The sequence below is a fragment of the Monomorium pharaonis genome, chromosome 5, assembly GCF_013373865.1.
Source record: "Monomorium pharaonis isolate MP-MQ-018 chromosome 5, ASM1337386v2, whole genome shotgun sequence".
Lineage (NCBI taxonomy): Eukaryota > Metazoa > Arthropoda > Insecta > Hymenoptera > Formicidae > Monomorium > Monomorium pharaonis.
Genome location: NC_050471.1, coordinates 15,227,849 through 15,248,348, shown reverse-complemented (window position 1 = coordinate 15,248,348; position 20,500 = coordinate 15,227,849). Strand labels below are relative to the sequence as shown.

The following is a 20,500-nucleotide window of genomic DNA, read 5'->3' as shown; positions in this document are numbered from 1 at the left end:
TAAATCATTATTTTAAATAATTAATTATTGTAACAAATATTAAATCACTATTAAATCATTATTTAAAAAAATATTATTTTAAACGATTTTTTGAATGTAAAATAAAAATTACATAAATATTAAATAAATATTACTTAAATAATTTTCTTAAATTATTATTTTTTATAAAAAATTAATAATTTATAAATATTAAATAAATGTCAAATAAACGTTTTATAAATATTTTTTCTAGTTCATTATTTGAAATAAATAATTAATGTAAAACAAATGTTTAATAAATATTAAATAAATATTATTTATACAATAAACTCTAATAATGTAAAAATAATAAAAAATAAATATTTAAAAAAACGTTAAAAAAATATTGTGTGCTCCTTAGGAAACTAAAAGTTACGTATGCTTTGATAAAATTGTACAGAATAACATAAATAATCGTATATAATTATATATATAATACCATATAAAACCATGTATAACTATATATAACTTCATCTTTTTCTACATAAACAGACATGGACTATTTTTTCCCGGGCAGAATCTTTAATAGCGTGAAAATTTAAAAAAAAATTAAGTTCTGTCTATTATATTTTAATCATAATAATTTATTTAAGTATCAAATATCGAAAAGAGAATACTGTGCCAATTGGTTTCCTCTATTTAATAATAGCTGCAGAAAAAGCTTTACAACTACTGTAAGATTCTTTAATATGATTGGTTTTTGTTTCTGTCAAATTTAAATATATAAATCAATCGTATAAAAAAAATTATAACAGTTACAAAACTGCTTGTTCTGTTGAATGCAATCATTGTAAGATTGAATACATGTGTGTACTAAATGAATACGTATACGTATGTTGGCGCGTTGTTGTCATGGCAACCAATGCTATAACATCCGTTAGTTTGGACATACTCGGTCGTTTACTATTATGCTTGTGCGTTGTAGGGTTACATAAGTGTTTGACAAGTTTGAAACGCATTTTTTAATTTTTAGAAAGACAAATACGAATTACCGTGAAAAATCATGAGTGAAAACGTGAAATTTATAGTAACAGAAGTAAATAAATTGTTAGGACGAAATTACAACCGGATCGGATTCAGTACCTTAAACGCCGAAGATTTATTACAGGTATCTTTACTTTTATTATTATAGTATTTTCAAAAAAATTCGAAAACATTGTATTCTTTCAAATTTTATATCCAGATATTATGCAATGTACTGATGAAAATACAGCAACAAGATAGTTCGGATGTAAATATTAAATTGGATTTGCCAGAAGAAAATTCTAAATATATTTTAACAGCACTCCGAATACTTAATTATCAGCCTGATGTGGATCCTGTAACATTTAGGTAATAATTAGATTCTAGATTTTGAATAAAATACATTCTCAGCAAATATTCCCAGCAAACGATGCTAATTGTCGTTAATATTCGACGTCAATAGGGAAGGGGTACCGTATATGGAAAATAATATTTAATGTATAATGTACTGATAAATATAATAATTTTACATTTACTATCTGCACCAGTCAGAACAGCCCCCTGTAAATAATAATTTAAAAAGTATTAAAATAATAAGACTAAAATAATAAATTGTAAATTAATTGATACTTTTTAGACCTAATTTTTATACAAAGTTGATTAAAATTTTTTTTATTTGAAAACGTAATTATGAATAAAAAAGGAAAATATCGGTCATTAAGCAAATGTTAAAATAATCCACCTACGAATAATCATTCAATATATTAAAGGTTGCATATTGAAGTATTCACATACCTAGGTAAATACTAGTTTTTAAAATTTTTATTAAATTTTAAAAAGTTAATTATAATCATAAACAATTTAAAAAATGTATAATTTTTTTATAAAACTATTTTTATTAAAAAATAGTTATTAAGGACTTAAGATATTTTTTTGTATATGTGTAGAGGAAAGAATTTCGAAAACATTGCATTACTATATTAATAAAAACATGATCTTGAAGAACTTAGAAGAACTTAAAGAAATAAAAATTCCTAATTCATACATTCATGTTTTTTTTATATAAAATCTGTTAAAAATAAATTCTTTAAAAGCGAGAATAAAATTTGCACAAATTTTTTTTTAATTGTATAATTTAAGCAATAGTGAATATATTTTTGATAATATTTGTTGTCGTTTTAGGTTTAGGTTTGAGTGTAATAAAATGCTGATACACAATTTATTATTCCGTATACTATATTCTTCTTTAACAGTCGTGGTCGGTCGTTTCACAGATCTTAGGCTTAAGATGTGTCTTAGCGCAAAAACTCGAAAGGGAGTGCGTGAGAGACAAAGAAGCACGTGGTATAACCATAGAAAAGAAACATAGATAGGCCAACTATATTAATAAAGTATATTAATAAAGTGTATAGTAACAAAGGTTGGACGAGCGTTAGTGTCGCCCTTCACATTATTCCAACAATATTATTATTTTATATGTTTGTGGCTTCCTAAAACTAAGTGGTCAAAGAGATAACCCAGGAAGCAAAAAATCATTGCTGCAACGTTACTATAACGATATTCACTGATATAGTAACCCCTGCTCAAAAAGTTCGATAAAAATTGATAGAAACATATAGAAATTTGATAAAAAATTAATATTGTTTTATCTAAATCTATAATTTCTGTCGGACACTAGATTTTTTGCTAGATAGAAAAGTTATAAAATTCTATCGTTTTTTATCGTATCTGAATTAAACGATTAAAAATTTATTTGAATATGAATACTTTTCTATATAATTTTATCTGGTTCTCTTATTGAATCTAAAAATTACGATTCAATGTCTATATAAATTAATCGGAAATTGTCTCCCTATACGTCTCTATTAAATATATGTTATAGGATAAAAATCATACATTTCAGATAAGCAATCTAATATTTACGAACCAAAAACACGATAGAATATGATTAATTTATATAAAACATAACTAAATAGAAATTGTTTAAAAACGATAAGTAATCTATACGAAAAACACGTGTGCTACAGTATTTTCTCGGTTCGTCTACAACTTCGTCGAGATTTCAATTCACTCTACTTTATTTCTCTAAACCTTTAGGCGCCAGGCGCAACCCTTCGCGCCGCACAAAATCCACAAATTAGCTAATCACGATGGCTAATTACCCGGTAGCCCGCTCCTACACGAAATGATAGAGGGACGGAGTTCTTATAATAAGATGTTGTTCTTTGGAGAGTGGGAGAGGAGGTTCACAGTCACTAACGACTCATTTGATAATAATATAATAAATCGTATATTAATAAAGTGTATAACAAGTAAAGGTTATAATCATATAGCTGCTCGAAGATTCCAATAACGTATCGGAGTCGCGATTTTACGGCTCAACGTATTGACAGCAATCATATCCGAATTCACAGTACACTCGATAATCATTCTGTACTGCGACAGTACAACTACGGTCATAAGGATAGCTCGGTATTACGCCAACGACTAACGCGATTCTCCTCAATGTTCGGGACACATACGCACTTTCTCACAATTCCACACGGGATTTCGTACATTACACAGAAAGTTCGGACATATTCGACGGGGTATAGCCCTGCCCGTCGCGGGCCTTACACAAATCTTTGCGAGGCGGTTACTGCGCCTCGGTATAACGACGTCGTCCTCGGGTACTCGGTATTCTCGTCCGGGAGGCGGATTCCTCGAGATTTAGTTTCGGCGCAATGCCCGCTACTCGGGGCCCTCGCTATTTTTAATCCCGGTACATGAATCTCGGAAATCTCACTCTCTCGCGTCGTCCCGGTGTCCCGTAAATCGCAATCTATATTTATAATGTGACTGTTGGCTCGGCGGGTCTCGAGGAGGAAAATTACAGGAAAAGGGCCTTAGATTATGAGACGGAGTTCGACATGGGCCCCGGATATGCTCGGTATCACGAAAATTTCTCGCCGCGATATTCCCTTACGGCGCTTACCAACTTCTCTACTATCTCGCGAATCGCGGGGTGACCGTACCGTCTCCGTCCCTACTGCGTGGTCGAAGTGGTGGCCTTACATAGTCGTGAACAGGCCTGCTCGGTTTAGGAGTGGGGGTATAGGCATACGTAGAAAAGGACAAACGTAGACGTTGAAAAGGGACGGACGAGGTAACATGTATTTTCTTCTCTTTCACATGCAGGCGTGTGTAAGAGAGAAGGAAATACCTGTTATATCGTACGTAAGCCTTACCCCCACTCCTGAAATTTGGGACAATCCTCGGTCTAGATATACTATGTCTATGGTCGTGAACGTTGCTGGTGGCCGCTGATACCCTTCGTTGCCTTGCCGAACAGTGACGAACCGTGAGCGGTCGGGGGCGCCGCGGACGCCGGTAGCGGCTTGCGCATCGATCGCGCTTCGATCCGCGCACACGGGTCGCTAATCGATGGGGGCGTCTGCTCGTCCTGCAGGATGTTAGCGTCCGGCGCCTCTGGTCCTGACGCCGCGCAATTTGAAGGCTGCAGCTCGCACGTCTCGATGGCCTCCCTTGCGGTTCTGGCTCCTGCCGGATCAACTCGGGGGTAATCAGGCCCGGTCCGGCCGACTTTTCGAGGCCGTGACGGCCGCTCCTGCTGGAGTTTCCTCCACCTTGGCTGACGGGCGTATGGGTACACACTACTTCCCCGGCGTCATCTCTGGCGGTTCCCGGTTGCTCCGCTATCTTTCTAAACAGGACATAACTGCCCCACGACTTTCCTTATGTATCTCGGTATTACTCTCAGATACTTGACCTGATTCGTGGTCCTTCGGCTGTCCGGGGCCCTGTCGCTCGGTCGTCTCAGCTCTCCATTGACAGTCCCTCGACGGCTGCTCCTCAATTTACAATTGGTCGTCTTAGCACACCACTCCACCCGCTCGCTATTAACTTATAAGCTAAATTAGCCAAAAAGAGAAAGACCGCCCCCCCCCACCCTCAAGGTACGGCGCGGCCCTAAATGACTTTCCGGCCAGGCCGTTGCGGCTCTTGTGACGGGCGAAAAACGCCACGTCACACACGATACAAATATTTCAGGGAGAACAGGTAAGGCAGGGAAAGACGTAACAAAACGTAGAATTCCTGTAGGCTCACAAATTAAGAGAGGTGCCTCGGGTTGAACGCACTTTTTGTGATTAAAAAATGTGGGTCAGCGTGTCGGTAAGCTCGTTATAACCCGTTTTCAAGTCGTGCGTTCGTCGGTTCAAGTTTTGTGTCAACGAATCGCTTTAACTCGGGATCGGACAAAGATCCCTAGGACAAAGATGCTATCTTTGTTCGGTATATTTCAGGAAGAGGTAGGTCGTGAAAACTTAAATGAATGATGAAGTTTACGTGAAATTAACAAAAGTATTTATTCTAATAACAAATAGGAATGAAAAAAAAATACACATAAGCGCTGAAGTCGCGTGATTTGATAATTTTGTAATAATGGTGGTATAATCGAATTTAAAACACATAGTATATATATAGTTGTACAAATATTATATAAGTATGTGGTGGGCGGAGAAAGGGAAACAAAAAGGTTTTTGTTTTTTAATTCTATAGTTATAACGGTAAATGCGGAGCAAAGAAATAATCGAAGGTTTACAAAATGATTACATGGGGAAAACAGAGATGCATGAAGTCATAAGAGGATAAGAAATAGCGCGGGAGAGAGTGGGGGTGGACCATCTTCGGGTTTTGGAGAACTGATCGAGGAATAAATTGGAGAGACAGGAGTGGGGACGTCTTGAGGATCACGCAGAGGTTCCTCAAGATTGTAAGATAATGTAAGGATATCTTGAAGGTCGCATAGGGGTTCCTCAAGATTGTAAGATATTATAAGGATATCTTGAGAATCGCGCTGGGGTTCCTCAAGATTTTGAGATGCCGGTGGAGGTATTTTTAAAGAATCCAAGCACTCAGAGTAGACAGTGTTGAGTAGCGCGAGCTCGCCGAATAAATTCTACGAATTATACATAAATAATAGGAGCGTGTCTTAAAGAATTAAAACGGAAGGGAGTAGCTGAGTAATGTAAAAACAGAAGAAATTGTGATTGTGGGACTTACTCATTACTGGTTCTCGAACAAATCTGTCGGAATTGAAGGGATTTCTTGACTGGATGGAACGGCACCAAAGTTTATTCGCGCACTGATTCTACATGATTATATTCTTTAACTAACTAACTAACTCACTAAATGGGTAATTAACTGCCGGATAACTAACTGCTGGGTAACTGTTTGGTAACTAACTGTTGCTTGTAACGAACCTCCCGTCTGCCGGCATCACCGACCGCGCGCGGTCCGGCCGAACACCCGCCGGACCGCACAAACGGGCACCGGCCCGTCCTAATCGCCCAAAATAAAAAGCGTCGAGACGAGACATCGTCTCCGCTCCGCGTATTTCCCCGCACGCTCCCAACCTCCACAGGAGGGGAGCGAGTGCGGGGAAACCCGAAGATCCACGAGGATCCCCGCTCCTCCACCCGAGCGGGTATAAAAAGCCGCGCCGGTGGAGGCTGCGACACTTCTCGCTCCGACCGTACGCTGGATTCCGATCCCGACCAGAGTACGCTCCTGAGAAGCTTCTTGCGATCAGTAATTAAGGTAGAGTGTTCTCTGCCTTAACCGAGAGCTCTCGGTACCGCTCGCATTCTAACTCTTAGTTTGTCTACGTAGCAGAATGTAGAGCGTACTCCGCCTTCGCCGAGAGTTCTCGGCTACGGATTATCCTAAATCGCCCGCTCACCCGGCTCGAACACAACGGGGGTGGAGAGTGCTCCGTCTCCCTCGAGAGATCTCGAGATCGACCGGCGTTTTTCCTAGATCATCAGACTCGAAAACGAAAGATCACCGCACGGCACAACACCCCGCGCTTCACGCCGCATACCGCGCGCCTCCAAGCTCGAGGCTCCGGCGATTACCGCCCACCATACCGCGCGCCTCACCGCGCCACGAAACACCGCTTCACGCGCCAGGGCATTGCCCGCCGGCCCGTCGCCGCACACCGCGACCATCACCGAGCTAGCTACGCGCTCGACAGCGAACAGCTGTTTCGGCCCGCGACGCGCGACTTATACAGACACACATACACACAGCGCATCTGTAAATACTCATTCCACCGACGACTCACGATACACACACCGACACACTTACACAATTGTAAATAGCTTGTACGTATCCACGATCTTATTAAATATATATTATCCCGATCCCGGCAAGTTAAGTCCGCGTAGGAAATACGGTCCGTTACATTGTTATAATGGGCGTAATTAACTAGTGTTAATTAATTAGCGTTAACTGGGTAATTAACCGGATAACTAACTGCTGGGTAACTGTTTGGTAACTAACTGCTGCTCTTCAAGATTTGGTATTATATATACAGAGTCTTACAGAAGAAGAATCCAGTTGTAGGTGGTTCAAATATTCTATTGTTGATCTATTATTTCACTCTATTATTGACATCAAAATAGTCACAACGCCTATACACGGTTTTTCTGATTGAAAATACATCCGGTTCTCACTGTAAGTTTTAATTTTTGTATTCTTGTTTTATCATCAGCGACAAATTATATTGTAAGTCTAGTGGATTCACCTCTGTTAACTTTAATGTTTAGCATTTTATCAACCTGCTTGAGAAGAAGATAACTCTTCCATAAAATGACGGAAAACATAATGTAAATCTTGACTCCATCGGTTTTGCGTTAAAAACAGCATTGAAGAGGACTCGAATTGTGAGTCGAAATGTTTGCGTACTTCATGTATACCATGTATACTAATCGAACTCATGTACAATAGTTTTATGTTATATCGATAAAACCACTTGTAAAATACAACATTGCACAAACACATCCAGTGCTGGCTCTTATTGGCAACATAATTTCATTTTGTTTTTTCAAATATTCTAATTGATAGGACTCTTTTTCAGGATTGTGGATGAATTCTAAGTTTTCTTATTGGAGAAATAGTTTTTCCTTTTTGACCAATCATACGTTGAGTAATCTGTCGAAAGTTTCTCTGTTTCCTCCCACATTACTTTAATTTTATCGAAAGGATCCGACCTATCGCGTAGGTTATTTTCCCTTCGGGTTTAAAAAGATAAGTAATTCTTTATCATGCTACGGTATGGTTTGCAGATGGAGGAAACGGTAATTTATTTTTTGCCAATGTTTATATTCTTTATTGCTTATTTTTTGTGAGAAAACGTGAAACCTTGCTTTGATCTCGAGTTTGTTTTTGTATTTCAACATTCAGAATTTATTGTTTGTTGACTCGATATTCAAAAGGAGTTGAAATTATCAACTTGGTCATTTCGTCCATGTTTGTCGGCACGTTTCTAACTGACGGACGTTTCGTGGAATTGAGGATCCTCTACTAATAATCCACAAAACGCCCGTCAATTATCCATCGAGGCTCTGTAAAATCTTCACTACCCACGTGAACCACCCACGCTACGTGGCGTGTGTTTCTTGTGAATAAAATGCACTTTTTAGATGAATAAAAGGGGTTCGTCAAGAGTGCAGAAGGAAGTAAGATTTCGATATATAGTACAATACTGATGAACTATATCAGTCTGTAAAAAAGATTGATAAAATGAGAAGGACAAAATAAAAATTTATTTAAGAAAAATGATATGTTAAAAAATATTTATAGAAAACATAATAATACATTTAATCAAGAAATATTTATACTTAACGCTATTTTAAGTATAAAATATTCTTGAATAAAGGCACTTTTGCATTTTGTTAAGAATATATTTTGTCTGATATTCCACTGCTCTGACTCGAATTCTTGTTGTGCTGGTAGATCTTCTTTCCTTTTGAGAATGCACTGGTTCAAGCTCCGATTGGTGCTCTGAGTGAGATGCTCCGAGAATAGGTGATCGATGTGAATGAGTCTCGTATTGGTTAAAATAACAAATTTTATTAATCTCCTTAATTACAAAACGCCAAGCGGCGGATCATTCTTCACGCAAAGTGTCTCGCGTCTAATAATTCTCGAGCAGCAAATTTTTACGGGGCGATCACGCGGCGGGCGCGTGCCATGCGAGTAATGGTCGCTCCGTCAAATTTCTCGTGACTTAGCTGTGCGCGTGTTCAGGAGACTTATCGCGAACCTTTCTGAAGTAGTGCGAATCGATCGGAAAGTACCGAAGACAGAGAGAGTAAGTGATCGTTTCCGACGATCGATCGCAACGTTACGGATCTGACGGTGATCTCGTAGTCGAAAATCTTCGGTTTCGCACGCTCTCTCGTAAAACCAGCAACGCAATCGCAGTAGCCTCCCGACCGACGGTAGCTCCGTTCTGCGATGGTCCGCTAAACCGGATCAGCGATTTCGGCGATTCACTGCCAAGCGGAAGTCACGCGCAAACACATTTTTTTATACGTAATGATCCACGAAACATCTGTCAGACATCCATCGAGGCTCCATGAAGCCCTCATCAACAATCCACAGAACATCCAATAGACATCCTTGATGACGTCCAATGGAGGTCCAATGGACATACGCAATGCGGAACTATGGATTTTCAATGGTTCTATATTGGATGTCCAATGGACGTCCACGGAAGTTTCAAACTTCCATGACAGATGTCCATTGGAGGTTTCGTTTTTATGTGGATGGTATCGTCAACGAACATTTTTATATTACATCTTTCTGGACGAGTGAGTCCCAGATGCGCACAGTAATAAACGGACACAGCAAGCTGAGTGAAACGGACACAGTAACAAACAAACACAGACCAAACGGACACAGACCAAATGCGCACAGAGCGAAACGGACACAGACCAAATGCGCACACTGCACATGCGCACTGTGTCCGTTTCGCTCTGTGCGCATTTGGTCTGTGTCCGTTTGTTACTGTGTCCGTTTGATCTGTGTCCGTTTGTTACTGTGTCCGTTTCACTCAGCCTGCTGTGTCCGTTTATTACTGTGCGCATCTGGGACGCTCCCTTCTGGACAACTATCGACTATGTAGTTTATGTATATAATAAATAGTTACGGTTCTAATACCGATTCCTGTGGAACTTTATGTTGAGTCTTAATTAGACTAGATACTACGTATTGCTTAAATATGATTGAAACCAATTAAAAACAGTTCCTCTAATTTCATATTAATATAATTTTTCAAGTAATCTTTCTCTATTTACCGTCTGAAATGCTCGTTTTAGATCCATAAATATTACTCCTATCATTTTGCCTATTTTGTGATTCCAGTCACTGTTTTATACAGTGTGTCTCCAAATCATCCATAACCATATCCGTTAGTATTGGAAAGGGAATCCCATTGGACTGCCGAAGATTTGTTCATATCTCGCCATAGAATAAAAAACTCATCAATTTCAATATCATTTTTATTGCAAATAGAAATTGCTGTAATGACAATGAAGTTTTTGTAGAGATATATTGCCATCTATTTGTAATAGAGTTTAGAAGTAATTGTGTAGGAATGTTCGTAAATAATGCTGTGACATCACACACTGTATAAAACAGTTACCGTTTCATATCAAAATGTTCTATAGGTATGTTGATGATATTTTCGCCATTATACCAACAGCAAAAGTCAAGGATATGCTCACTGTGTTCAATGGTTATCAACACCGATTACAGTTTACATATGAAATCGAAAAAGATAATACACTGAGTTTTTTAGATACTATTGTTATACGTGATGGTAGCACCTCATTACTAATTGGTACCGTAAACCAACGTTTTCGGGTCGATATATGAACTTCTTTTCCAACCATCCAACAAGATACAAAATTAACACGATTAATAATCTTGTCGATAGAGCTATACTACCCGCTCATAAACGATTCCATTCAGAAAACGTATTAGAAGTCAAAAGAATATTAGTTAACAACAATTACCCTAATATAATCGATAAACACGTCGCGTATTAAAGCTCTCAACCACCATGATAGGAATAACAATGTACATAATGAGGTTAATCTAAAACAATTCGTTGCCATCCCGTACATTAAAGGGCTAAGCGATAATATCAAGCGTATTCTAATAGGTGTAAATTTGAACAGTCTGTACACGATTCCCCAAAAACTTGATTGTATCATTAAACGCGGACAAGATTCATTAGATACTATGAAATAAACGCAACTAGTGTATAAAATCGAATGTGATCAATGTGATGCGGTATATATTGGACAAACTAAGAAATACGTGTCTACGCACATCAAGGAACATCAACGGGATATAACAAAAGATGTTAGCAACCACGCCGTTATTAGTAAACACCGGATATCTTGTGGTCATGAGTTTAAATGGTTTCAACCGATTATACTACATAAAGAATGCGTTACAAGGAAGTGTGAAATAGCTAAAACATTTTTCATCAAAAAATATGAGCATACCATTAATTTACAAAAGGATACTGAAAATTTAACTGGAATTTATGACAAAATAATTAAATCGACATAGGCGTTTAAAAATATTGATTGTATCTGATATTGGGTATTATTGGGTTGTTTGTTTGTTTATGTGTTTTTACCGTTAGACTCCGCACCGCCGCTCAGTCGAGCCTCAGATCTCGAAGGAAACACACACATTAATTAGACTTCAATGTAACCAATCATTTATTATTTTTTATTACACAAACTTGACCACACTTTTGATTTGTAAACGTTATTATTAATTTATATTTTTAAGGCGACTCTTCTGTAATTTATTTCGTTTAGATTGCCTTTTTGATGATATCTAGGCACATATTATAACTCAAAATGTGTACCACATAATTTTTACGTATCTAACCACTTGATAAGGACCAAAACGAACGGTCCAAACGTTGTGCGCTATTTGTTGAACATATTTGAAGCCAGTCAGGTTAAACATAATCGTTACATTGTTCTTTTTTTTGTAATCACTGGCGAATAAATAATCACTTCATTGTTTATATATTGACCTGTTATCGTATTATTTTTGCTTAGCATTAACGAGCTCTTTGTTTCGTATTTTATGTTCCTTCTCACATACAAAATAACTCCTCCCGTGTTCCGATTTTCAACATCACATCGAACTACGCTGTATCCTGGCACATTTATCTCGCTATCTTCTGTTTCAGACGTCAGCCTTGTTTCGGACAATGCTATAACTGCTGGATGAATTTTCTTTATAACTTAATTATATACTTCATCTTTATGCACAATCAAACTTTACGCATTCGTATATAGTATCAGTTCATCTTCCTTCTGTGATTGCTATTTTGTATCTTACCAGCCGGTCCTTCTCTTTCCCTTTTGCGAAACCCCCTTGAACGTCGGACATTCCGGACTCAATGTGCTGTAATTTTTACGTGATTGTACACCGTGGTTAAGAGTTTTTTTAGCAATTTCAGGCGTAACATCGATGGGTTGCATGCCAATAGTTCGATGCTTTCGCGTTGCTTAAAAATGCGTTGTATTCCGACAACGCATTTTCATGAAAATTAATTCATACAGCCTAGGCGTTCCCGCGTAGATTTTACCATCTATGACTATGTTGACATTCTTATGTATGTCGATGCGTTTATCGCCGAGTATCGTTCCAATATCGATGAAATAAACTCCGTAAACAATGTCTATTATGACTGATTTTTTACCGCTCAGAAAGCTCCCATATATTTTTGATCTAATAAACTGTAGTGCGTGTGTAACTTTTCATGTCACTCATGTGTTTCCAATTGTTGTCAAACTGATGTCACAAATGGTTCATTGGTTGCGATTTCAAAAACATCTTCGACAGAAGGCACATGGCTGTACAATAAATTGTTCTCATGTAATATTTGCGATGTTTCATTCAAATTAATTGGTACAGTTTTTGATCGTCTCATTGTTTTTTAACAGGAGTAAAGGTCATTATAGAATTGTTAAACAAAGCGTTTGATCGCTTTCGTTTGGATTTTGATTCTGCGTATTCGTCTTTCTCCGAAAAGAAAGTTTCATTCTTAATCGGATCTGATACATCACCAACGATGTTTTCAACAATCTGTTTTAATGGTTCAACAATGGGCTTAAAGTATCTTTTCAACGCCATCTCTTCTTATACTTTACCAGCTTTCAAAGCGCGACATTTTTTGCGAATTGAATCACTCGTTTTCGCAATCTTTTTGCAACTAACTGCTTTATGGTATTGCAAAGTTAAATCCTCTTCGATATCGTCCATCGGCGAGTGCACTATCATTATCTATCACTAAAAATCCATACTTTTGTTGCCAACAAGTATGTTGTACCTTGCGGTGCAACAAAATGATTTCTTGCCGTACCTTGCGGTGCGACAAAAGATCTTTATGGATTTGTTGCTGCCCGAGGAGTAGGAACTCGCGGAAGATGGCTTTTGTTGCCAGGGTCCTCAAATCACTGACTCACTGGTTTTATGATAATTAAATAAAAGGTTTATTCTTCTTGCAATACACAGTAGTTGCGGTCGGCGAAGGTGCCGCGTCGTGTTACACAGAGTTGATTAAATACGGCGCGTGACTCGAAGATAGCGCGTCGTATCTTTGCTCGCTCGAGGTTCGCCGCGATTAAGTCCCGAACTCTTTCGTATTTTAATCGTATGGGCCGTACGTATCGGCTTGATTATCTAATGTCTGATCCCGCGGGCCGCTGTTCGGCAGCGGCTTAAGTAGTGCCGCAAATTTGGTATAATAATGCAGCAACGGGCTCTCTGCATGACCATATATGGTCATTCCTGCGCGCGTCCGGCGCGCGGGAAATATTCGCTTAGCAACAATTGCTAAAACGCAAATATGCATTTCCGGTGGCATAATTGTTGCTAAGCTGGGCTTCGCTAAATTCCTTAAGGTGGCTGGTGCGTTGACCAGTGCGATGACCAGCCGGCAGCGCACGAGGCATGTGTCACTTGACACCTCGTGATAACGAACCTTCCTCGGCGAGCTATATGACATCTTTTCTTAATTCAATTTTAATATTCTATATTCTATATTCCTTCATATTATTTTATTGGTTGTGAGTGCTTCGTTCACAACAAGTATGACATAAATTGCTAAAATCCTAGTAAGACATGTCGGTATTTATGTGATCGTTGTACGCATGCTTTAGATTGATAATATCCTGCTTGAATAAAATTAGCAAATTCGCGTTGTCGCGTATAAGATGTTTCGGTATCTTTGCATACGTCTGACAGAGATAGAAGCAGTCAACATCCATGTGTTGTTCCATTATAAAATAGTCTCTTATCGTATCTTACTTGTCACATGCCACGTCATCAAAGATAAAAATGGAATTCGGAAGCGCTTCACTCGAATGAATAACGTCATAGTTATTGGAGAATGAAAAATAACCAACTTCTTCAATCGGTGTCAATAAATTTTCCAAGTATTGATATTTCGGTTGTTGTAATGATTTCGAGTACACATACACATTTTTAAAACGTACTCCATGCGGACTTTCCAACAAGCTTATTAATACGTTTCGTCATAATTTGACGGACCGCAAATTATATTGTGTAGAATTCGGCAACATGTTTCCATACCTCCGTATCTTTCTTTCAAACATTATCTTGTTTTCGAAATTTGTTAATTGCTGGTGAATGTTGTACAAACCGCATATTTTCTCTTTCTATGCTCTGACAAAAACTGACCAAAATTATATTAAGAATGATCTATTTACAGAGACGCACCGAGCAAAATTGCTCAGTATGTAAAATGTTTCTCATATCATCATATTCCTCCAACATACTCGATTTAAGCACCGAACAATTAGAATTCGTGTCGAAACTTATTCTGCTACGCGTGTGTGGCAACTATATCGAACACGTGTGGCATAGGTTTCTGAAACATATAAAGGCTGATAAAGAATTGTCGCGAATGCCAGCAGTAAGTCGTGGCTAGTTAAATCGTGCGATAAATGCGCTTCCTTTTGAATTGTATATACCAGGATATCAATTTTGCCATCCGGGTACTCGGCTGAAAAAGCGATTGGCCAGAGGCGACCGAGGTATTGATCCGTTAGACGCGGCGTGCCGCGAACACAACATTGCGTACTCTCGGAGAAACGAACTTACCGACAGACACACGGTTAACAATATACTCGTTGCGGAAGCGTGAAAATGCATTACAGCAAACGATTCGACTTTCGGAGAAAGAGCTGCCGCGGCAGCCGTTTGAGCGGCTATGAAAACCAAGACGAAAATCGGTATGAGATTGAAAAAGAAAAAGAGATAAAAGAGCGAATAAACGAACACTTCCGGTAGCGAAACGTGGTAGTGTTCTACCTATTTTACCGTTGTTGGGAGTTCTCGGGTCATTGGTCGGCGGAACGGCGGGAGTTGCGAAAGTTGTGAATGATAATAAGGCAGCGCAGCGTCAGCTGGAAAAATTGAATCATAATTATGTCATGGAAAGTCATGGAGTTTATCTCGCTCCTCCATACAAGCATGGACAAGGAGTTTCGACGAAAAAAACGTTAAAAATGACAAAAAATGCAACTAGCGACATGCAATTATTACAGCTAGCGAAACATATGCGCATTCCATATTTTAAAGAAATTTTTATGCGTACAGCATTACCAAGGCAGGAGCATATTGAAACGAGAGCGGTATTATAAATTTAGATAATGCTGAAGGATCAGGTACGCACTAGGTGGCGTACGCAAAGAGGGGAAATCGCGCTATGTACTTCGATAGTTTCGGCAATCTTCGACCGCCGAAAGAACTGGTGCAATATTTAAACGTAATGCGGATCGAGTACTATCACGCGCCTTATCAACGTTACGATCAAAGCAACTGCGGTCAACTATGTCTGCGTTTTCTCCAAACAGTTAATAATCAATTTAAAGGGTAACATTGCGCAATTTAACTCAGTATTTGTTTCAACATGTCACTGACGTTTATGCTAACCGGCAAGAGTAGCTTTCTCGCGGTAAGCTATTTTCCATAGATTTGAGTGATGACGATTACGAGCTTGGCCTCACAGATTTTGAAACATAGTATACCATACCTAATATAAATTCGTCGAATAACAAATTTCACTACGACAAAGACGACAAGAAAATAATGATTCCCGACGGATCATATGAATTGCGTGATATAGATAGATAATTAAAACGAGCAATTTTACAATCTCGTCCAGATTTTGCGGAAAAGAGGACGTTTCACAAAGAAGATGAAGAGGAGAGCGAGTATCCGCTGGTGATTCGTCTTGACAATAATACAATAAAGAGTGAAATCATGTGTGCTTATCGGATAAATTTCATTTAAACCTAACAAAATTGGATCACTGTTGGGATTTTAATCAAGCCGTATTCTTGAATCGCGACTGTGGCATGAATCGGATGCACCTAAAAATATCATAAACGTAAACATCATCCGCATAAAATGTAACGTGACTGCAGGTGCGTAGCAACGTAGCGTACAGCAACGACAAGTGTGTAGACACGATACATGAGTTTTCACCGAGATGAAAGCCAATTTTGATTAATCTTCTCCCTTTTTTTTGCAGATACATTAACCAGATTTGTTTTTATTTTTGTCATGTAAGGATGATCCAGTAAAGGCATCGGTTCATACTGTTGCAATACTTCTTTGGTTTTCTTTTTCCAAGGGCACTCGATATCAGTACATGATAGTTCGTCAAGCTTCGAAAGTTCGACTTAAAATATCAAAAGAAATGAAAAATTAGAATAGAAAAAACTTAATTATTCATTAATTAATTGTCTTAGAATAATTTTTTACATTACATGCGAATTGACAATTATACACTGGCGCAAAAAAAACAAGACAAAAATTTTGAACAATTTTTAGGCAATCTTCAAAGTGATGCAACTTTGCGGAAAATCATCCAAATTACATGTACTTTCTTTTAAATTAAAGAGCAAAAACTCTACTTTGAGAATCCCTAGGCGAAAGTTTGATTTGTTAAGCGTGAACCTTTTGTATGGCATGAAAACCAAACATGTTTTTTTTTAATTGAAAAAAGTAAAAGTTTGTTATCATTTTTCACAAGTTTCTCGTTAAAATCCGGCTAATATTAATCCAGATTTTTAAAGTTCATTCTTTTCTAAGCAATTTAAAAAAAATACGTGTCGATACGATGTTTTTTGTTGATTGCACACGAGTTTGAAATTTGCACTGCATTTTAGGGTATTTTAGCGAATAAATACGGTATTTTTTGAATATCATGAATTTTGAGTATTAATATGATATTGCACATTGATTTTATTTGTGTTTAACTCAATCATACCGCCGTCATCAAAGTGACCCGATGTGCACCACGTGGAGAATGATGGTCAAATTTTGTACATCATGTGGCTCTGAAAAGGCGAATTTTTTAAAATAAAATTTGAACTTTTATTTTTTATGTATGAGTATGCGTATATGTATGTTTACGTGTATGTGTGGGTTTATGAGTATAGAGGAATGTGATCTTCTGTTGACTTCAGTGAAATTGGTGCGTCAGTTATCCGTTATATTCAGATCAGTAAGTACAAATTTCTACTGAATTTCAGTGCCACATGATGTACAAAATCCGACCGTCATTCTCCACGTGGTGCACATCGGGTCACTTTGATGACGGCGGTATGATTGAGTTAAACACAGTGAGAATAAAATCAATATGCAATATCATATTGATACTCAAAATTCAAAAAATACCGTATTCCCAATCAGCAAAACAATATTTAAAAAATGTTTTCAATAATATTTAAAAAACATTTTAAAAAACCTTTCCAAAAACGTTAAAAATAATGAGATAAGTTCCCTTTTTTAAATTAAAAAAATGTTTTTTTAAATGTTTGGACAATATTTTTTTAACCTTTAATAAATATTTGTTTTAAAATTTAAGAAAATGTTTTTTTAACATTTGGTAAATAATTTTTTTAATATTTACTAAACATATTTACAACAAAAGCAAAAAATTGATTGCATTATTAAATAATTTTATACATTCAACGTAACTCATCAATCTAATAAATTTCTACAATTTTGTAAAGGGGAGAAGACTATATACATGTTTCAGCCAAGCCACAGTATCTGTTACAACATATTTAATTTCTACGCCTGAAAAAACGGTCACCCATCCAAGTGTCAACCACTCCCGACTTCGAAGATTGTACGCATCCTAATGCTTCGTGATGATCCATGAATACTTTATGTTAACGCACACATATTTGGTATACATTATTTCAATAGATGTTGTCAGAAGGATGAAACATGTATAGTTAACTTATATTTTTATAAATAAATATAAATATAAAGTATTATATTTATATTATATATAAATTTTTTACTGATTTTCACATATGCGAAATAGTATGTGAAATATGAAAAGATCTATTTTTGCTCTGTTCGTAAAAAAATAAATAATAGATGTCATTTCTAAAAAATATTAATTAAATATTATATAAATATATGTCCTAGATTATTATTTCAAATAATTAATTATTGTAACAAATATTAAATTAATATTAAATAAACATTTTTTTAATATCTCTTTAAAATGTTTTTTTTTAAGTTTAAATAAATATTACATAAATATTAAATGAATGTTATGTAAATATTATTTTAAACGTTTCATTAAAATGTTAAGTTAATATTAAATAAATATTAATTAAATATTATATAAATATTTGCTCTAAATCATTATTTCAAACAATTAATTGTTGTAACATAAATATTAAATCAATATTAAATAAACATTTTTTAAATATTTTTTAAAATATTTTTTTAAAGGTTTAAATAAATATTACATAAATATTAAATAAATCTTATGTAAATTATTATTTTATTAAACGTTTTATTAAAATGTTAAATTAATATTAAATAAATATTAATTAAATATTATATAAATATTTGCCCGACTTCCGTTTCCGGTGTCATAGAGAGTGACAGGTGTGTGTGTGGCGTGTGAAAGAGCGAGTGAGTAAGGTGGTTAAGAAGCAGAGAATAATTGCGAGAGGGGTGGCAGTGAGAGAAGGTACGTTAGGTGGAGTGGGGGAAGAAGAGTAGGAGAGGAGAAAATAGTAATTAGTTAATTAGAGACGAAAGAGAATTGAGTGGGCAGGTTAGAGAACATAGAGAAGGTAGGGGCTAGAGAGAGGCAAGCGAAGAGAAGTAGCGGGTAGGAGGGAGACACGAGCGACGCGAGTGGACGGGCGGAGAGTTAGAGAGGCAGGCGAGTGAGTTCGTAGGAGCGGTATAGAAAGAAGTAAGTAAGTTAGGAGTACAATAAGGAAGGTATGGCGGAAAACGAAAATAGAGAGGAGGAGGGATTAGGAGGAGAGGAACAGATGGGGGAAGAGGGAGAAAAGGGGGGAGGATTAAAAAACAAGGGGGATGTAGCGAAAAAGAAGGGGAGGCCGACAAATTTAGAAAGGCTGACTAGGGAAAGAACAAGAAGCATGAATAGCATAGAAGAAATGTTGATAAGGGGAAAAAGGAAGGAACGAGAGCAGGATGAGGAGGGGATGGAGATAATGGAAGAGGAGGAGATACTTAAAAGAAGCAGGATAGGAAAGGGGTCTCCGGAAACGAATGAGTGTAGAGGGGGCAATTTGGGTAAAATATTAGAGGAATTAGGAAAGCTGGGAAAGAAAATGGATGAAGGAAAGGAGGAGTTGAAGAAACAGATAGCAGATCTAAAAAATAGGTGGGAGGAGGAAAGGAGAGAAATGAGGGATAGGATAGAGTTGATGGAAAAAAGAATAGAAGACTTAGAAGAGAAATTGGAGAAGGAGGGGGATAAAAGGAGGGAAACTTTAAAAGAAGAGGGGAGAAAGGAAGGAAAGGAGGGGGCAGGGGGGATAACGAGAAGAATGAGAGAGGTCGAAGTAAGGTTAGACAAAAGGGAGAGGGAATCAAGGAGAAATAATATAATAGTCAAAGGAATTAAGATAGGAGAGGGAAAGGTGGAAGAGACAATAAAGGAGCTTTGGGGGGAAATGGGTATAGAAGAGAGCTTAAGAGAGGTAAGGAGAGTAGGGGGGGGTAGACAGAGAGGGGAGAGGGATGATGTTAGTAAAGTTAGGAAGCTTGGAGAGCAAGAGGAGAGTGATGGAGGCAAAGAAGAGACTAAAAGGTAGAAGGGAGAGGATAGATGACGATTTAACGAGAGAGGAGAGAAGAGCGAGATGGAAAATAGAAAGGGAAGCAGATAAAGAAAGGGAAAAAGGGAAGAGAGTTAATGTAGGATATATGAGGATGTGGGTAGATGGGAAAGTAAAGATATGGGATGAGATAGGAGAAATGTGGTTTGGAGATAAGGTAAACGAGTAAGGAGAGGCAGTATGAGGGGAGGAAAAGGGGAAGGAGGAGAGGGGAAGGAGAGAAGGGGAGGGGAGATGGAACGAGGAGGGGGGGAATATAAAGTAGGATTTTGGAACGTAGCAGGGTTGGGGAATAAGGACAAAGACTTCTGGGAAGGCTTGAAGGATTGGGATGTAATAGTAATGAGTGAGACGTGGGTGGATAAGGGGGGATGGGTGAAAGTGAAGGAAAAGTTACCGAAGGGTCATGCGTGGGAGGCACAGTGGGCGGGTAGAGATAAATTAAAAGGGAGGGCAAAAGGGGGGATGGT

General features: G+C 37.4%; 1 protein-coding gene across 2 annotated transcripts in view; it reads left to right on the top strand.

Annotated features, from left to right (window-relative positions):
• The first annotated feature begins 852 nt into the window (after positions 1 to 852).
• The window catches only part of LOC105839730 (intraflagellar transport protein 81 homolog), a 145,206-nt gene continuing 125,558 nt past the window's right edge, over positions 853 to 20,500 (top strand). For both annotated transcript variants that reach the window (XM_036286749.1, XM_036286748.1), the window contains exons 1-2: positions 853 to 1,126; positions 1,202 to 1,350. In XM_036286749.1, coding sequence (XP_036142642.1) covers positions 1,022 to 1,126; positions 1,202 to 1,350 — 254 coding nt within the window. In that variant the 5' untranslated portion in view covers positions 853 to 1,021. The remainder of the gene's footprint in view (positions 1,127 to 1,201; positions 1,351 to 20,500) is intronic.